Source organism: Narcine bancroftii, chromosome 13 (genome assembly GCF_036971445.1).
Source record: "Narcine bancroftii isolate sNarBan1 chromosome 13, sNarBan1.hap1, whole genome shotgun sequence".
Lineage (NCBI taxonomy): Eukaryota > Metazoa > Chordata > Chondrichthyes > Torpediniformes > Narcinidae > Narcine > Narcine bancroftii.
The window spans coordinates 88,737,835-88,754,154 of NC_091481.1; the positions used below are offsets into that span (position 1 = coordinate 88,737,835).

The following is a 16,320-nucleotide window of genomic DNA, read 5'->3' on the forward strand; positions in this document are numbered from 1 at the left end:
AATCGTTTATACCGGTTTGGCATAAAAATAAACCAAAAAAGGTGACTCAACCGTGGATAACAAGGGAAATTAGAGACAGCATTAGGTCCAAAGAGAGAGCATATCAATTGGCCAAAAAAAGTACCACAACCGAAGACTGGGAGCAGTTCAAGATGCACCAAAGGAGGACAAAGGGATTAATCAAGAGAGCAAAAATAAATTACGAAAGTAAGCTTGCGGCAAATATAAAAACCGACTGCAAAAGCTTTTATAAATATGTCAAGAGGAAAAGATTGGTGAAATCCAGAGTAGGTCCCTTGCAGTCGGAATCAGGGGAATATATAATGGGGAATAAGGAAATGGCAGACCAATTAAATTCTTACTTTAGTTCTGTTTTTACAAGAGAGGATACAATTGTTGGGAAACATAGAGACTAATGCAAGGGAGGAACTGAAAGAAATCAGTATCTCTAAGGACATGGTCTTGGGGAAATTGATGGGATTGAAGGCAGATAAATCCCAAGGGCCTGATAATCTACATCCTAGGGTACTTAAAGAAGTGGCCATTCAGATAGCAGATGCTTTAAGAATTATTTTCCAGAACTCGATAGACTCAGGATCAGTACCCATGGATTGGAGGGTAGCTAATGTTACCCCACTATTTAAAAAGGGGGGTAGAGAAAAAGCGGGGAATTATAGGCCAGTGAGCCTTACATCAGTAGTGGGCAAAATGATGGAATCCATTATTAAAGATGTAATAGCGGAGCATATGACTAGCAGAGAAGGGATCGGACGGAGTCAACATGGATTTACAAAAGGTAAATCGTGCTTGACAAATCTATTGGAATTCTTTGAGATGGTGGACAGGTAAAATAGATGGGGGAGAGCCAGTGGATGTGGTGTACCTGGACTTCCAAAAGGCCTTCGATAAGGTCCCGCATAAACGACTGGCTTCCAAAATCAAGGCTCATGGGATTGGGGGCAAAGTATTGATGTGGATTGAGAACTGGCTGGCAGGTAGAAGTCAGAGAGTTGGGATAAATGGCTCATTTTCTGAGTGGCAGGCGGTGACCAGTGGGGTGCCATAGGGATCTGTACTGGGACCCCAGCTGTTCACAATTTACATTAATGATCTGGATGAGGGGATTGGATGTAATATCTCCAAATTTGCAGATGACACTAAGCTAGGAGGGGTTGTGTGCACGGAAGAGGGGGTCAGGAAGCTCCAATGTGATTTGGATAAATTGAGGGACTGGGCAGATACATGGCAAATGGACTACAATGTGGATCAATGTGAGGTTATCCACTTTGGTAATACAAACCAGAGGGCAGATTACTATTTGAATGGCAATAGATTAAGAGATGGGGAAGTGCAGAGAGACCTAGGGGTACTTGTACACTAATCTCTGAAGGCGAGCATGCAGGTACAGCAGGCGGTTAAAAAGGCAAATGGTATGTTGGCCTTCATATCAAGAGGGTTTGAGTATAGGAACAAGGATACCTTACTGCAGCTGTACAGGGCCTTGGTGAGACCACACCTGGAGTATTGTGTGTAGTTTTGGTCACCTTATCTAAGGAAGGATGTTCTTGCAATGGAGGGAGTGCAGAGGCGATTCACCAGGCTGATACCTGGAATGGCAGGAATGACTTATGAGGAAAGATTGCGCAAATTGGGATTGTACTCGCTGGAGTTTAGAAGATTGAGAGGGGATTTCATAGAGACCTATAAAATTCTGGCAGGACTGGACAGAGTGGATGCAGAAGGGATGTTTCCAAGGATGGGAAAATCCAGAACCCGGGGTCATGGTTTGAGGATAAAAGGCAAACCATTTAGGACCGAGATGAGGAGGAATTTCTTGACCCAGAGGGTGGTGAATCTGTGGAATTCATTGCCACAGAGGGCAGTAGAGGCAGGTTCATTAAATCTATTTAAGAGGGAATTAGATCTATTTCTTCAGTATAAGGGTATTAAAGGTTACGGAGAGAAGGCGGGGACGGGGTACTGAACTTTAAGATCAGCCATGATCTCGTTGAATGGCGGAGCAGGCTCGAAGGGTCGAATGACCTACTCCTGCTCCTATCTTCTATGTTTCTATAACTGGACAAAATATAGTTTTTCAAATATCCACTGCTGGTGAAACTCAAATGGATCGAGGAAAAGAGTGAGCAACTCTGCTGATGAACACCTAATGTCCTCACATTCAGAAATAAATGATCATCCTGTGGGCAGATAGAAATACTGCACAAATCTCCAGTGTTGTTAGGGTCAAAGTAGGCATTGTTCACACAGCGATTTGTATAATGAAGCAGAGGGATGCCTCAACAATTAGTGCTCTTGCCCCACAGCTGCATCTGACAGCAGGAGGGGGAGGTTAAATTGGATAGCGAGAAAGGATGCCTACATTTATAGCAGGATCTATATCAGTTGGGTAGGTGAACCAGGAAGTGCTCAATGGAGTTTAATTTTGACAAGTGTGAGATGTTCCACTTTGATATGACCTGAAGACTTGACTGATCATGGATCCTCCCTGACCATCAGAGACCCCCCAGCTCGCATTGATGGCCTAGGTGAACTCCATCTTTGTTCAGTCCATATGGGGGGGGGAGGGAAGAGTGCAAGAGAGAATATGACAGCAGGGTGGGGGTGGAAGGAGGGGAGTTGGACCCACATGTTTAGAGAAAGAGGGCCTCATCCAGGAAGAGATGTGGTGGACAAACAGGGAAAATGGGAGTGTCTTTATGTGAGACGGAATGGGAGGAGGTGCAGGTGCCAGAAATAGTTTCAATATCACATTTGCCTTTGGCCAAGAAAAGATGGAAAATACAGAAGAGATCTGCTGAGTTTCTCCAGCATTGCTGTGCATTAACAGAAGAAAAAGTGGTAGGTTTATGTTACAGATTTCAAGCACAGTGGGTGGAAAGGAATGTTCACATCTCTGAAGGAATTAGATAGATCAAATGTATGGCCTTTTCATGAAGAGATGTTGCAGGTCATGGATAGGATGGACTAATGATTGTGGCTTAGATTTCATCTAGTTTCTTGAGTACAATGAGAACAGGGTGGACCTGTTTCTAATGCCCACATTGATTAAAGAAACATTGAGTCCAATTCATTAAAATTAAAACCTTTTAATTTGGTGGCACACCAGCAGAGCTTACAACCTCAGGAGACAAAGAATTACAATGGGGGCAAGAAGAAGAAACAACATTACACTGGGCTGCTGCCTTTCCACAGACAACCAACGACACTGTCTTGAAAGAGTAAATCCCCAAATACTTCCCTAAAGAGGGGAGAAATCCTGAGACATTTAAGTGCTGCAGTACACGAAACCTTGAAGAAAAGTTCAGGCCTGAAACATTAACTGTCTTTTATTTCCTGTGGATGCTGGGTCAACTGGCTGAGTTTTTCCAGCACTGGACCCCAGCATCTATTTGTTTACCTGCATTAAAAGATTGTTTTTTTATCCCATCCAAATGTTTCACCACATTTCCAAAATACTTTATTAATTGTAAAATCATTTTAAGATGCTCTGATATCTGAAGTCAGAAAAGGGCAGACATTATTGGAACCAGGACGGAAGCTGCAGGACCTGTCATCTTCGTATGAATATAAAACACAGTGTCAACAATTTGTGAACCTTTCCAAGGAGCAACAATTAACTGGAATGCTGGTCTGAACACACCCCTCTTGTCCATTATGTTACCCCCATCAGTTCTGGTGCATCATGTTTTTAACAAAGAACATCTCTCTGAGAATATCGGATATTTCCCAAGTGTTTCCATAACACTATCCCCTTTATGCATTTGGGAAAAATGAGTCTTTCTTCCAATGGCATTGAGAAATTCAACAGGTCGTGTTTCCATCATGCAGCTGTGCCTGAGCAGGGATCCAGATGTTCCTAACAGGTGTTTTTGCTCAGTGTCTGCTGAATTCTCCATTAGATAGCAAGCTCTCTTTCTGCCACATGTATCCAATTACAGAGGGAGGGGGCAGTGGGTTCTTTATGCCACTTGTTTGTGCTTCTGCGGCAGGAGTTCTACCTCTAGCAGATGAGCTCCTGTTGCAAGGATGCCTCATTCCTTCAAGGACCCCTGTACCAGATATTTCTCAACAACAGGAACCTTTGTGCTCCTCCTGCTGTGTTGTGGCCCATGCAATCATTTGTTCCTTCTAGGAGGACTATCAGTGACGAGTGTTTGATGGTTGGCACGGGCTCAGTAGGGCAAGGGGAACCCTCTCGTGTTATTTCTATTAGTCTTTGTGGTGGGGAGGGACTGCACTGGCCACAACCAGCAGTCAACTTGCTCCCATTACACTGGACAAAGAAAATTTTGCTTCCTGAACACTTGGATATATTTTATGGATTTTGGGCTACATTTTCCTATCACATACCATTTCTATTTTTAGATATAACCTAATTTTGTGATTCATCCAGCTGACTGATGTTTCAAGCATACAAATCCATGAAGAGCACATCCATGAAAATTAATTTTCTGCATTCGCCTTGGACTTCTTCCCTGCTGATATTGGTGCAGTCAGTGATGAACACAGGGAAAGTTTTCACGAAGACATTGTGACTATGGAAAAGCAGTATCAGGTAACTGGAATCCATCAATGCTGGGCAACTATTGTTGGACACTAATATGAGAGGCATCAGATGCTATCCAAACAAAAATCAGTGGCAAAACATTTTTAGGTCAGTTGAACTAATGCAATGTATTAGTGTCACTATTCGATTAAACCTGCTAAATTCAATAAAAGTTAATTTAATGTATCTCCAACTTCCTACGTGATACAGCAAATCTGAAATGATCTTTGTGTTCAGCTTGAAGTTGTTAATCATAATCCCCAATATATTTTCAAGAAGCAAATCTTTTGAGAAAATTTGTTGTCCGGTGTTCTAGGAAAACAAGACGTTTCACCTGGTGCATGAAAGAACCTTCAAAGAAGCAAAACCTCGTTGACTGATGACTGATTCTGTGTCAGGGCAGTTGTTGGGTGATCTGAAAATACTCAGCAAAGGGATCACACAAAACTCAACTTTGTTCTGCAAAGTCAAGTTCAATCCTTGTGGTAAAGGCGTGTGCATACCCTCTAATTTTGTCACCCCACGCTCTGGCATTTGATTATCTCAGGTCACCCCGCTGCGACCAACAGCCCAATGAAATGCTGTTTGCAAAGTCACAGTGAAGGAAACTCAACATATAGTAAAATCAAAAGTCTGCAGACATTGGGGTTGAAGCAAAAAAAATGCTGGAGAAACTCAATAGATCAAACAGTGTCCTTTATATAGCAAAAATAAAGATACATAAACAACGTTTCAGGCCTGAGCCCTTCATCAAGGTATGAGTTGATGATGCCTTGATGAAAGGCTCAAGCCCGAAATGTGGGTGATCTTTACGATATAAAGCACACTGTTTGGTCTGCTGAGTTTCTCCAGCATTGATTTTAAACCCAACATTCAGACCAACTTCCACAAACTACAAAGACATACCAAGCAGATATCTATTTCACAGAGCAACAAAGTGGGCTGGGCTTCAAACATTTTCTTTGTTAAACAGAGTTTTACACAATCCCTGTGATAGAACAGTAATCACAATCTTGAAGTAGTTAGTGCCAGTCAAAGAATGAACCAATGGACTATTTAATTACAAGAGATTTTTTGGTAAATAATTCTCTAAAATAATATTTGTCAGAGCAGAAAGATTATAGTGCAGGATGGGAGAGAAGACAACTGGAGATAATGAGAAATTTGGTCCCATCAGAGCTTAGAGTAAGTTATATCTCTGGGAGACTTCTTCTCCATTGCAGCTTGAGCCGACTTAATGATGTCCTCCGTTTGAAGCATCGACATGTTCCACGTGGCCTGCAGGGAAGTAAGGAGGTCTTCGTTAATCTGTGATGTGTGGCACAGGAACTAGAGGTTGTGTGGCACAGGAACTCTTATTTATTTATAAAGCTTAGAAGTTGGCACACCTCACAAGAGTGTAAAATAAACCCCATAATTATCATTACTATAGATATGGATTAATCCATAATATCTATTTCTCGATATCTACAGAGCTGGATATACAGGTAAATAGATATAGATATTAGGAACATAGGAAGTAGGAACAGGAGTAGGCCAAAAATGGCCCATCGAGCCTGCTCCGCCATTCAATACGATCATGGCTGATCTAAATTTAGAGGATCACAAGGTAACAGTCCCTTCTGGGTTCATGAGCCCGTACTGTCTAATTATCTTTCTTCTTTGGCTTGGCTTCGCGGACGAAGATTTATGGAGGGGGTAAAAAGTCCACGTCAGCTGCAGGCTCGTTTGTGGCTGACAAGTCCGATGCGGGACAGGCAGACACGATTGCAGCGGTTGCAAGGGAAAATTGGTTGGTTGGGGTTGGGTGTTGGGTTTTTCCTCCTTTGCCTTTTGTCAGTGAGGTGGGCTCTGCGGTCTTCTTCAAAGGAGGTTGCTGCCCGCCAAACTGTGAGGCGCCAAGATGCACGGTTTGAGGCGTTATCAGCCCACTGGCGGTGGTCAATGTGGCAGGCACCAAGAGATTTCTTTAGGCAGTCCTTGTACCTTTTCTTTGGTGCACCTCTGTCACGGTGGCCAGTGGAGAGCTCGCCATATAACACGATCTTGGGAAGGCGATGGTCCTCCATTCTGGAGACGTGACCCATCCAGCGCAGCTGGATCTTCAGCAGCGTGGACTCGATGCTGTCGACCTCTGCCATCTCGAGTACTTCGACGTTAGGGGTGTAAGCGCTCCAATGGATGTTGAGGATGGAGCGGAGACAACGCTGGTGGAAGCGTTCTAGGAGCCGTAGGTGGTGCCGGTAGATGACCCATGATTCGGAGCCGAACAGGAGTGTGGGTATGACAACGGCTCTGTATACGCTTATCTTTGTGAGGTTTTTCAGTTGGTTGTTTTTCCAGACTCTTTTGTGTAGTCTTCCAAAGGCGCTATTTGCCTTGGCGAGTCTGTTGTCTATCTCATTGTCGATCCTTGCATCTGATGAAATGGTGCAGCCGAGATAGGTAAACTGGTTGACCGTTTTGAGTTTTGTGTGCCCGATGGAGATGTGGGGGGGCTGGTAGTCATGGTGGGGAGCTGGCTGATGGAGGACCTCAGTTTTCTTCAGGTTGACTTCCAGGCCAAACATTTTGGCAGTTTCCGCAAAGCAGGACGTCAAGCGCTGAATTATACAATGTGACCAAATAACCTTCTCTTCCTGTGCATCTTTGGAGCATGGGAGTAACCCACGCAGACACAGTGAGAGTGTACAAACTCCTTATAGACAGCACCGGATTCCAACCTGTAATCGCGTTGTGCTAACAATGACACAAACATGCTGCCGTTTTATATCACTAAGGTGGCTTTTCTTTGTCTTGTATCTGAAGACAGATGACATAGGAGAACCACGTATAAAGGAAGAAAGTGACAATGAAGTGAAACACAAAAGTCTGCAAACACTATGGGTGAAATAAAACACAACACTGGAGAAACTCATCAGGTCAAACGGTGCCCTTTATAAAAGAACGATAAAGGTACATAACTAACGTTTCGGGGTTGAGCCTTTTATCAAGGTATGAGCAAAATATGGGCGGGCACCTGAATAAAACGGTGGAGGGGAGGGGCAGGGGGAGGAACACATCCCACAGGCAGGAGGTAATAGGTAGGGAGGGAGGGCACAAGAGAAAATGGGGGAAGGGTCATTGCTCTGAATGGAGCAGGAAGAGGATGGAGAGCTGGAGAAAAGGAGTGGGGAAGAGAGGGAGAACGGGAGTGATCTAACAGATCTAAACCGGAGAAGTCGATGTTAATGCTATCTGGTTGGAAAGTGTGCAGAGAGATTACGAGGTGTTGCTCCTCCATTTTACAGGTGGCACTGGTTTAGCTGTGCATGAGGCCATAGACAGACATGTCCACACAGGAATGGGACTCAGAAATGAAATAGCTTGCCATTGGGAGATCCTTGTCATAGATGTGGACAGAGCAAAGCTGCTCAGTGAAGGAATCTCCCAGTCTGCGACCAGTCTCCCAAATGTAGAGAAGCACACAATGGGAGCACCGGATGCAGTAGATAACTCCCACAGTCTCACATGTGAAGTGTTGCTTCACTTGTAAGGACTGTTTAGGGCCCCGAATAGTGGTGAGGAAGGAGGTGTAGGTGCAAGTGTGGCACTTCCTGCAGTCAGAGGGGAAGGTGCCAAGGGGGAAAATTGGTGGGGAGGGATGAGTGGATGAGGTGTCGCGGAGGGAGCGGTCCCAATGGAAGGCGGAGAGAGGAGGAGAGAAGGTGTGTCTGGTGTTGTTGGTGATGGAAATGGCAGAGGATAACATGTTGAATGTACAGGCTGGTGGGTTGGTAAGTGAGGTCAAGGGAAACCCTGTTCTTGTTGGGTTTAGGAGTGGAGTGGGGGCAGGGAAATAGAGGAGATGTGGGTGAGGGCTGAGTTGATGGTGGTGGAGGGGAAGCCATGTTTATTTTTAAAGAAGGACATCTCGGATGATCTGGAATGGGACCTCAACTTGGGAGCAGATGTGATGGAGACAGATGAATTGAGAGAAAGGAATAGAATCTTTACAGGGGACTGGGTGTGAAGAATTCTAGTTGAGGTTGTTATGGGAGTTGGTAGATTTGTAGAAAATGTCTGTAGAAAGTTTTTCTCCTGAGATGGAGACAGAGAGATCAAGGGAGAGTGTCGCTGGGGATGGACCAAGTGAAATTGATGTCAAGTTGAAAGAGAATAAAGTTGACAAGCTCATCAAGGGTGCATGAGGCAGCCCCAATGTAGTCATCAATGTAATGGAAGAAGAGTTGAAGGGCCTTGCCCGTGTAGGCTTGTAGCATGGATCGCTCCACAAAGGCCACAAACAGGCAGGTGTAGCTAGGACCCATGCAGTTACCCCTTTGACTTGGAGGAAGTGAGGACTAGTTCTGCCGGGTGGAGGAGACAGGGTGAAACATGAAAGTCAGCAGACGCTGTGATTGTAGTAAAAACACACAGAAATGCTGGAGGAACTCGGCTGGTCTCACAGTGTCCATCGGAGGTAAAGATATATTACCGACATTTCAGGCCTGAGCTCTTCATGGAATAAGGAAGTAACAGGTAGGCATCAGAATAAAGACTAGTTGGATCTGTTAAGAGAGAAATGAAGGTCTTTGATACCTTCAGTTTGGGAGGATGCAGATGCAGGGAGAGATTGGATGTCCATAGTGAAAATGAGGGCTGAGTTGATGGTGGTGGAGGCGGACGTTCAAGGAATTGGAAGGTATTGAAGAGAAGGAGGTCATGTGAGGTATTGCGGATGCAGGTGGGGAGAACCTAGACCAGGGAGGGAAAAAAATGGAGTTGAGATGAGATCATAAAAGCAGGCAAAGAGAATTTTGGGATAAAGCAAGTGAAAATGGAGGAAAAAAATAACAAAAAGTGGCAGAAAAGCCAGTATTTTATAATTTTCTTTAGACATATAGCAAGGCTACAGGTCCTTTCCGCCTACGAACCCGTGCCGTCCAATTACACTCAATTAACCTATAACCCCCAGTACATTTCTAATGGTGGGAGGAAACCAGAGCCCCCAGGGAAAACCGGCGCTGTCTATAATGAGCCTTTTATCAAGGTATGAGCAAAATATGGGCGGGCACCTGAATAAAACGGTGGAGGGGAGGGGCAGGGGGAGGAACACATCCCACAGGCAGGAGGTAATAGGTAGGGAGGGAGGGCACAAGAGAAAATGGGGGAAGGGTCATTGCTCTGAATGGAGCAGGAAGAGGATGGAGAGCTGGAGAAAAGGAGTGGGGAAGAGAGGGAGAACGGGAGTGATCTAACAGATCTAAACCGGAGAAGTCTATAATGAGTTAGTACGTTCTCCCTGAGACTGCATGGGGTTTCCTCTGACCTTCCAAAACTAACAGGATGGTGTAATTGAGAGCCAGAAGTGGCTTCCACTGTGTTCGTAAATATTTGCGAATTTTGTTCACATTCCAAATATAAAGTTTACAAAAAGGCACATTTGAGTCACATGGTCAGCCCCCTGCAGAGATTTTACCTAGCAACCCAAATTATTGAGCAGAATTGCCTAATTTGTGGTGATTGCAGCATTATTTGCTACTGGAATGTCGTTGTGATGCCCAATGGCGCATAAGCTTATGTCAGACAAGAAGTAGGGGAGAGTAGAGGGTGTTGACGAGGCAACCTCAAGCATGGACTTGTACTCACCATATAGTCCAGGCCTTCTTTGACAGAGTGGTCCCTGGAGTAAATCATGTTCAGCTTCGTTCCCTGAACCGCCACGGGGCTCTTGCTGGCAATCTCAGCTGCCATGTCAAAGGTACCTTCCATCAGGTCTGCTTTGTCTTGGAAAATTCGGCTTTGGACGAAAAGAGGGAAATGGAGCTTGTGATAATGGACATGGATATGCAGGCCAGGATCCTCCAGTGCCCATTATTATACTGAAAGAGATGGGGTAGGGGTGGGGGAGCAACAGAGACCACTACCCTAAACCTCAATGCCTACCTAGCCAGGAAGAGGAGATAGATTTGATGAAGCTCATGGAATTACGGTGAAGCAACGAAAATGTTCAGTTCTGGTCGCCTCGTTACAGGAAGGATGGTTTGGAGAGGGGACAGTGGAGATTTATTGGGATGCTGCCTGGATTGGAAAATATGTCTTATTATGCAAGGTTGACACAGCTAGGGCTTTTCTCTTTGAAATGACAGAGGATGAGGTGATTTAATAGAGGTCTACAAGATTATGAGGGGCTTAGATAAGGTGGAAGTCAGTGCCTTAAGGACATCTGTTTAAGGTTTTTGGAGGAAAGTTCAGGAGACCTGGAATGCTGGAGGTGGGAGCTTGTACAATGGGGACATTTAAAAGACTCTTAGACAGGTACCTGGATGTAAGAAAAATAGAGGGTTGTGGGTGTGAGGGAGGGAAAGGTTAGATTGTTATGGAGTAGGTTTACATGGGCCAGCACAACATCATGGGGCTGTAATGTTCTATGTTCTATAATCACCAGATCATCTACTGCCTCAGGGACAGATTTTGGCCATGATCTTTTTTTTTAACCTCTAAAACAGTGGAGTGCGTCCTTCTGCAACCCCGATAGGGAAACAAGTGGCTCCTTTCAACCAACAGCACTTCTGTTGATGCAGCACTCCCTTGGTATTGCAGCCTAAGACACTGGGGAAGGATCCTGAATCTACAATCGTTTTGAGCTGTGAGAGCTGCCAGGGAACCAAGCAGAACAATACAGCGGGTAACGATGTGGTTCAGGTCTGGGGATTCAACCTGCAGCAGCGTCAGTCAACGAGGTCGTGATGAGATGGAGCTGACTTCTTCATTCTATAACTCAGTGCCCCAGTAACAAATCAGTCACAATTCTCAAGGGATCAGATGCAAGATAAATGCAGGTGGATTACCTCATTAGTCCACAGCGCACAGCTTCATCTGCCATCATCTTTCTCGCTGTGTACACAAGTTCACTCACAAGGCTACAAGCGGAAGAACACAGAGAATTAATTATATGTTGTACCAACCCTCCCCACACTACAATGCAGGTGAAAGTATTAAAGAGCCATCAGATAACTCTGAGGGCCTTGCAAGACCGAGCAAGAACAAAAGCCAAGGACATTGTGGAGCAAAAGCTACATTTTGCTGGTTGCCCACTCTCTCGAAGACTCACGGGAGATCACCAATTGCTTTGCCAGTGCTGCCAAGAGCTATGGATTGACAACCAGACAGTAGCAGACTCCAACCCAAGTCGCTGGCACTGTAACACTGTAACCGCTATGCTGGGGTGGCTAAACTTTTCTGGTTGAGGGCCACATACAAAAAAGTATGAGGAGTCACAGGACAAACAATATTAAGCCCAACCATTTCCAACCAATTACACTGCAAGAAGCATTGTCTATTTATTTAATTATGTAGCAACATCTACTGTTCAAACTAAGAAGTGCAATGTACATGAAGTGCAACTTATGGTTAGCGACTATGATCCAACGGGCCACTTAAAAATGGGCAACGGGCTAAAGTAGTTTGGCCACCCATGCGCTATGCTAACCGATGAAAAAAGGTGGTGGGATAAACTCACAAGATTGGCAAAATGGGATTTATAAACATCAGACAGAGGACTGCGATACATTTGTGGATGTTCAAGCAAAGGAACAGAATGGTCGCTTGTCACAACTGCTAAGTTTGAAGGGGAATGCAACTTGATATCAATTGGATGAATCAGCTCAAGAAAATGGGTTCTGACAAAACTAGAATCGAGTAAATGTTTATCCTTTACCGAACAGATTGCTTTAAAAAGCAATTTTTCAATCCTTAATGACAAACATGAAAGCAAAGTTTTCTGAAATGGGCGTACGCTGAATGGTGGATCCTGCCCAGTCTGTCTATCTTCATTGACTTTCCAAAAGGGTAAAATTTGAAACCTGCCTCAGTTTTCTGGGACTTGGAGGGATGCAGGTAAAACCTCAGATTCTTGCTGATGTTGCCAGCCAGGAAATCCAAGAAGGAATTGAGGAAACAGAAGGTGGGGAGAAGCGGGGCCGTTTACACAGTGGATAGGAAACAAGCTGAGTAATTAGAGAAAAAGGAACCGAAGGTTTCACTGATAATGATTGATAAGATGGATCGGGAGGTTAGTTCCATGGAGCAGGAACCACAGTATATGCAGACGTTGCTCTGAATGCAATGTGATTTTGGTAATAGTTTTACACAAACTAAAATGTGAAAATTAAAACAAATTAGCCTCATTATTTTCTTACCGAGCGCAGAAAAGAAAGGGTCAGTTGGTTATGGAAGGCTTGGTGTCAGAGAGGCAAGAGGACAGAGGAGAAAAGAGAGAGTATCAACAGTATCAGCGGGAGGGCACAGCAGCACAGACTGCATTGACAGGAGGCTTAATAATACCTGGCATTTCCAATAACTTTGGGAAGTCGCTGCAAAGTTCCCACATCAGCTGCTATTCCGATATCTACCTCCTGTGGAGGAAAAAAAGGATTGGATTTAAATGTTTTATGGACTGGAGGTAGACAAAGCTTTTGACAACACCTCACAACAAATTACAAGTACAGGGAAGTCACAAAAACTGATCAACATTCAGAACTTTAATTTCTGTTGCATTTTTCCTCTCTCAAACTTATTCAATGAAGTTCATCTGTCACCAAGATTTCTTTATTGTCAGGTAACAGTACATGAAATTTCCATCTGCATGCCGTAAGGCAGAGACACCATGAGTGTTGTCTGGCATGCCCTACAGTATGAGAGAAAGAGAAGCAGAAGAAAATCCCTTCAGAGGATTATACAGCCTCTGCAGCACATAGACCTGTCTGATCCATTGGCAACCAGACCTCCACATGCAATTCTCCAATCAGGAAGCCTTTAGCGCCTGTGACCCTTCGGGAGCTCTTATTGCCCTCGGCACCCTCTCGAATCCCAGCTCCAATACCTGGTTCCCATGAGCCAGTTCCCCTCATTCTTCTACACTTCAGGGAATAAAGTCCTAACCTATTTAACCTTTCCCTGTAACTCAGTTCCTGAAGTCCAGGCAACATCCTAGTAAATTTTCTCTGAATTCTTTCAACCTTATGGTTATCTTAGTTAGGTGACCAAATTTGCACACAATACTCCAAATCTAGCTCCACTTAAACCCAAAACTTTGATTTATGAACTCCAATGTCCCAAAAGCTCTGTATACCCATATCTACTTGTGACACCATTTTCAGGGAATTATGTATCTGTATTCCCAGAAACCTCTATTCTACCGCACTCCTCAATGCCCTGCCATTTACTGTGTATGTCCAACCTTGGTTTGTCCTTCCAAAATACAACGCCTCACACTTGTCTGCAGGAAATTCCATCTACCATTTTTCAGCCCATTTTTACAGCTCGTCCAGATCCCTCTGCAACCTTTAAAAACCTTCCTTGCTGTCGACTACACCTTCATTCTTAGTGTCATCTGCAAACTTGATGATCCAATTTCTTCTTTGGCTTGGCTTCGCGAATGAAGATTTATGGAGGGATAATGTCCACGTCAGCTGCAGGCTCGTTTGTGGCTGACAAGTCCGATGCGGGACAGGCAGACACGGTTGCAGCGGTGGCAAGGGAAAAATTGGTTGGTTGGGGTTGGGTGTTGGGTTTTTCCTCCTTTGTCTTTTGTCAGTGAGGTGGGCTCTGCGGTCTTCTTCAAAGGAGGTTGCTGCCCACCGAACTGTGAGGCGCCAAGATGCATGGTTTGAGGCGATATCAGCCCACTGGCGGTTGTCAATGTGGCAGGCACCAAGAGATTTCTTTAGCCAGTCCTTGTACCTCTTCTTTGGTGCACCTCTGTCACGGTGGCCACTGGAGAGCTCGCCATATAACACGATCTTGGGAAGGCGATGGTCCTCCATTCTGGAGACGTGACCTACCCAGCGCAGTTGGATCTTCAGCAGCGTGGATTCGATGCTCTCGGCCTCTGCCATCTCGAGTACTTCGATGTTGGAGATGAAGTCGCTCCAATGAATGTTGAGGATGGAGCGAAGACAACGCTGGTGGAAGTGTTCTAGGAGCCGTAGGTGATGCCGGTAGAGGACCCATGATTCGGAGCCGAACAGGAGTGTGGGTATGACAACGGCTCTGTATATGCTAATCTTTGTGAGGTTTTTCAGTTGGTTGTTTTTCCAGACTCTTTTGTGTAGTCTTCCAAAGGCGCTATTTGCCTTGGCAAGTCTGTTGTCTATCTCATTGTCGATCCTTGCATCCGATGAAATGGTGCAGCCGAGATAGGTAAACTGGTTGACCGTTTTGAGTTTGTGTGCCTGATGGAGATGTGGGGGGGCTGGTAGTCATGGTGGGGAGCTGGCTGATGGAGGACCTCAGTTTTCTTCAGGCTGACTTCCAGGCCAAACATTTTGGCAGTTTCCGCAAAACAGGACGTCAAGCGCTGAAGAGCTGACTCTGAATGGGCAACTAAAGTGGCTTCGTCTGCAAATGATCCAATTTACCACATTATCATCCGGATCATTGATATAGATGGCAAACAACAGTTGACCCAGCATCAGTCCTTGAGGCATACAACTCGTCACAGGTCTCCAGTCAGAGAGGCCATCATCCACCACCACTCTCTGGCTTCTCCGGTACAGCCAATGTCTAATCCAATTTATTGCTTCGCCTTGAACACCCAGCGACAGAATCTTCCTGACTAACCTCCCTTGTCAAAGGCCTTTCTAAAGTCCATGTAGACAACATCCAAGGCCTTGCCTTCATCAACTTTCCTGGTGACCTCTTCAAAAAAACTATAAGATAGGTTAAACACAATTTTCCAAGCACAAAACCATGTTGACTTTTCCTAATCAGTCCCTGGCAATCCAAATACTTGCATGTTTGATCTTTTTGAGTATCTTCCCCTTCCAATAACTTACTCACTACTGATGTCAGGCTCATAACCTATAATTTCCCAGGCTATCCTTAGAGCCTTTTTTAAACACAGAGCAATGTTAGTTATCGTTAATCCTCTGGCACCAATCCCGTGGCTAAGGATGTTTTGAAATATCTCTGCCGGGGCCCTGCAATATGTATACTAGTCTCCTCCAAAGTCTGAGGGAACACCTGAGGATGTATCCACCCTTATTTGCCTTAGGACATCAGGCACCTCCTCCTCTTTCATCTGTGTAGGTTCCATGGTCTCACTGCTTGTTTGCCTCACTTTGATAGATCCCATGCCAGTTTCCTTAATAGAGATTCAAAAAACTCATTTAAGATCTCCCTGATTTCTTCGGGCTCCATACATAGCTGTCCTCTCTGATCTTCAAGAGAACAATTTTGTCCCTTGCTATCCTTTTCCTCGTAATATACCTGCAGAAGCCCAGAGGATTTTCCTTCACATTGTTTGTCAAAGCAACCTCTTTTCTTTTAGCCTTTCTGATTTCCCTCTTCAGTTATCGACTACATTTTTTATACTCAAGTACTTCATTTGCTACCTCTTGCCTACACCTCTTTCTTCTTCTTAATCAGATCTTCAATATTATTCAATAACCAAGGTTCCCTATGCCTGTAAACTTTGCCTTTAATCCTGACAGGAACAAAGTTCCTCTCCAAGATTCCACATCAGAGAACCCCTGCCAGGAATGGAACTCACCAAACAGCCACTCTCACCTTCACTTGGAACCAGGCATCTTGTGAACAGAGTCGAACATCACAGGCTGTGATCAGATCTACCCCTGGGAAGGAGAGAGAGAGGGAAGTGAAGGGACACATTGCCCACTGGACATTATTTCAAGAATGGCCTCCTTTGGGCACCAAGACACTCCTTGCAACTGTACAGATTTGGAAGAACATCAAGAACAAAATTTGAA

The 16,320-nt window shown here is 44.7% G+C and overlaps 1 protein-coding gene across 4 annotated transcripts in view; it reads right to left on the minus strand.

Annotated features, from left to right (window-relative positions):
* Positions 1-3,091: 3,091 nt before the first annotated feature.
* ech1 (enoyl CoA hydratase 1, peroxisomal) overlaps positions 3,092-16,320 on the minus strand; it is a 48,192-nt gene continuing 34,963 nt past the window's right edge. For all 4 annotated transcript variants that reach the window (XM_069908659.1, XM_069908660.1, XM_069908658.1 and 1 more), the window contains exons 6-10: positions 16,121-16,185; positions 12,896-12,966; positions 11,401-11,472; positions 10,199-10,349; positions 3,092-5,845 (exon numbers count right to left, since the gene is read on the minus strand). In XM_069908659.1, the coding sequence (XP_069764760.1) occupies positions 5,741-5,845; positions 10,199-10,349; positions 11,401-11,472; positions 12,896-12,966; positions 16,121-16,185 (464 nt within the window). In that variant the 3' untranslated portion in view covers positions 3,092-5,740. The remainder of the gene's footprint in view (positions 5,846-10,198; positions 10,350-11,400; positions 11,473-12,895; positions 12,967-16,120; positions 16,186-16,320) is intronic.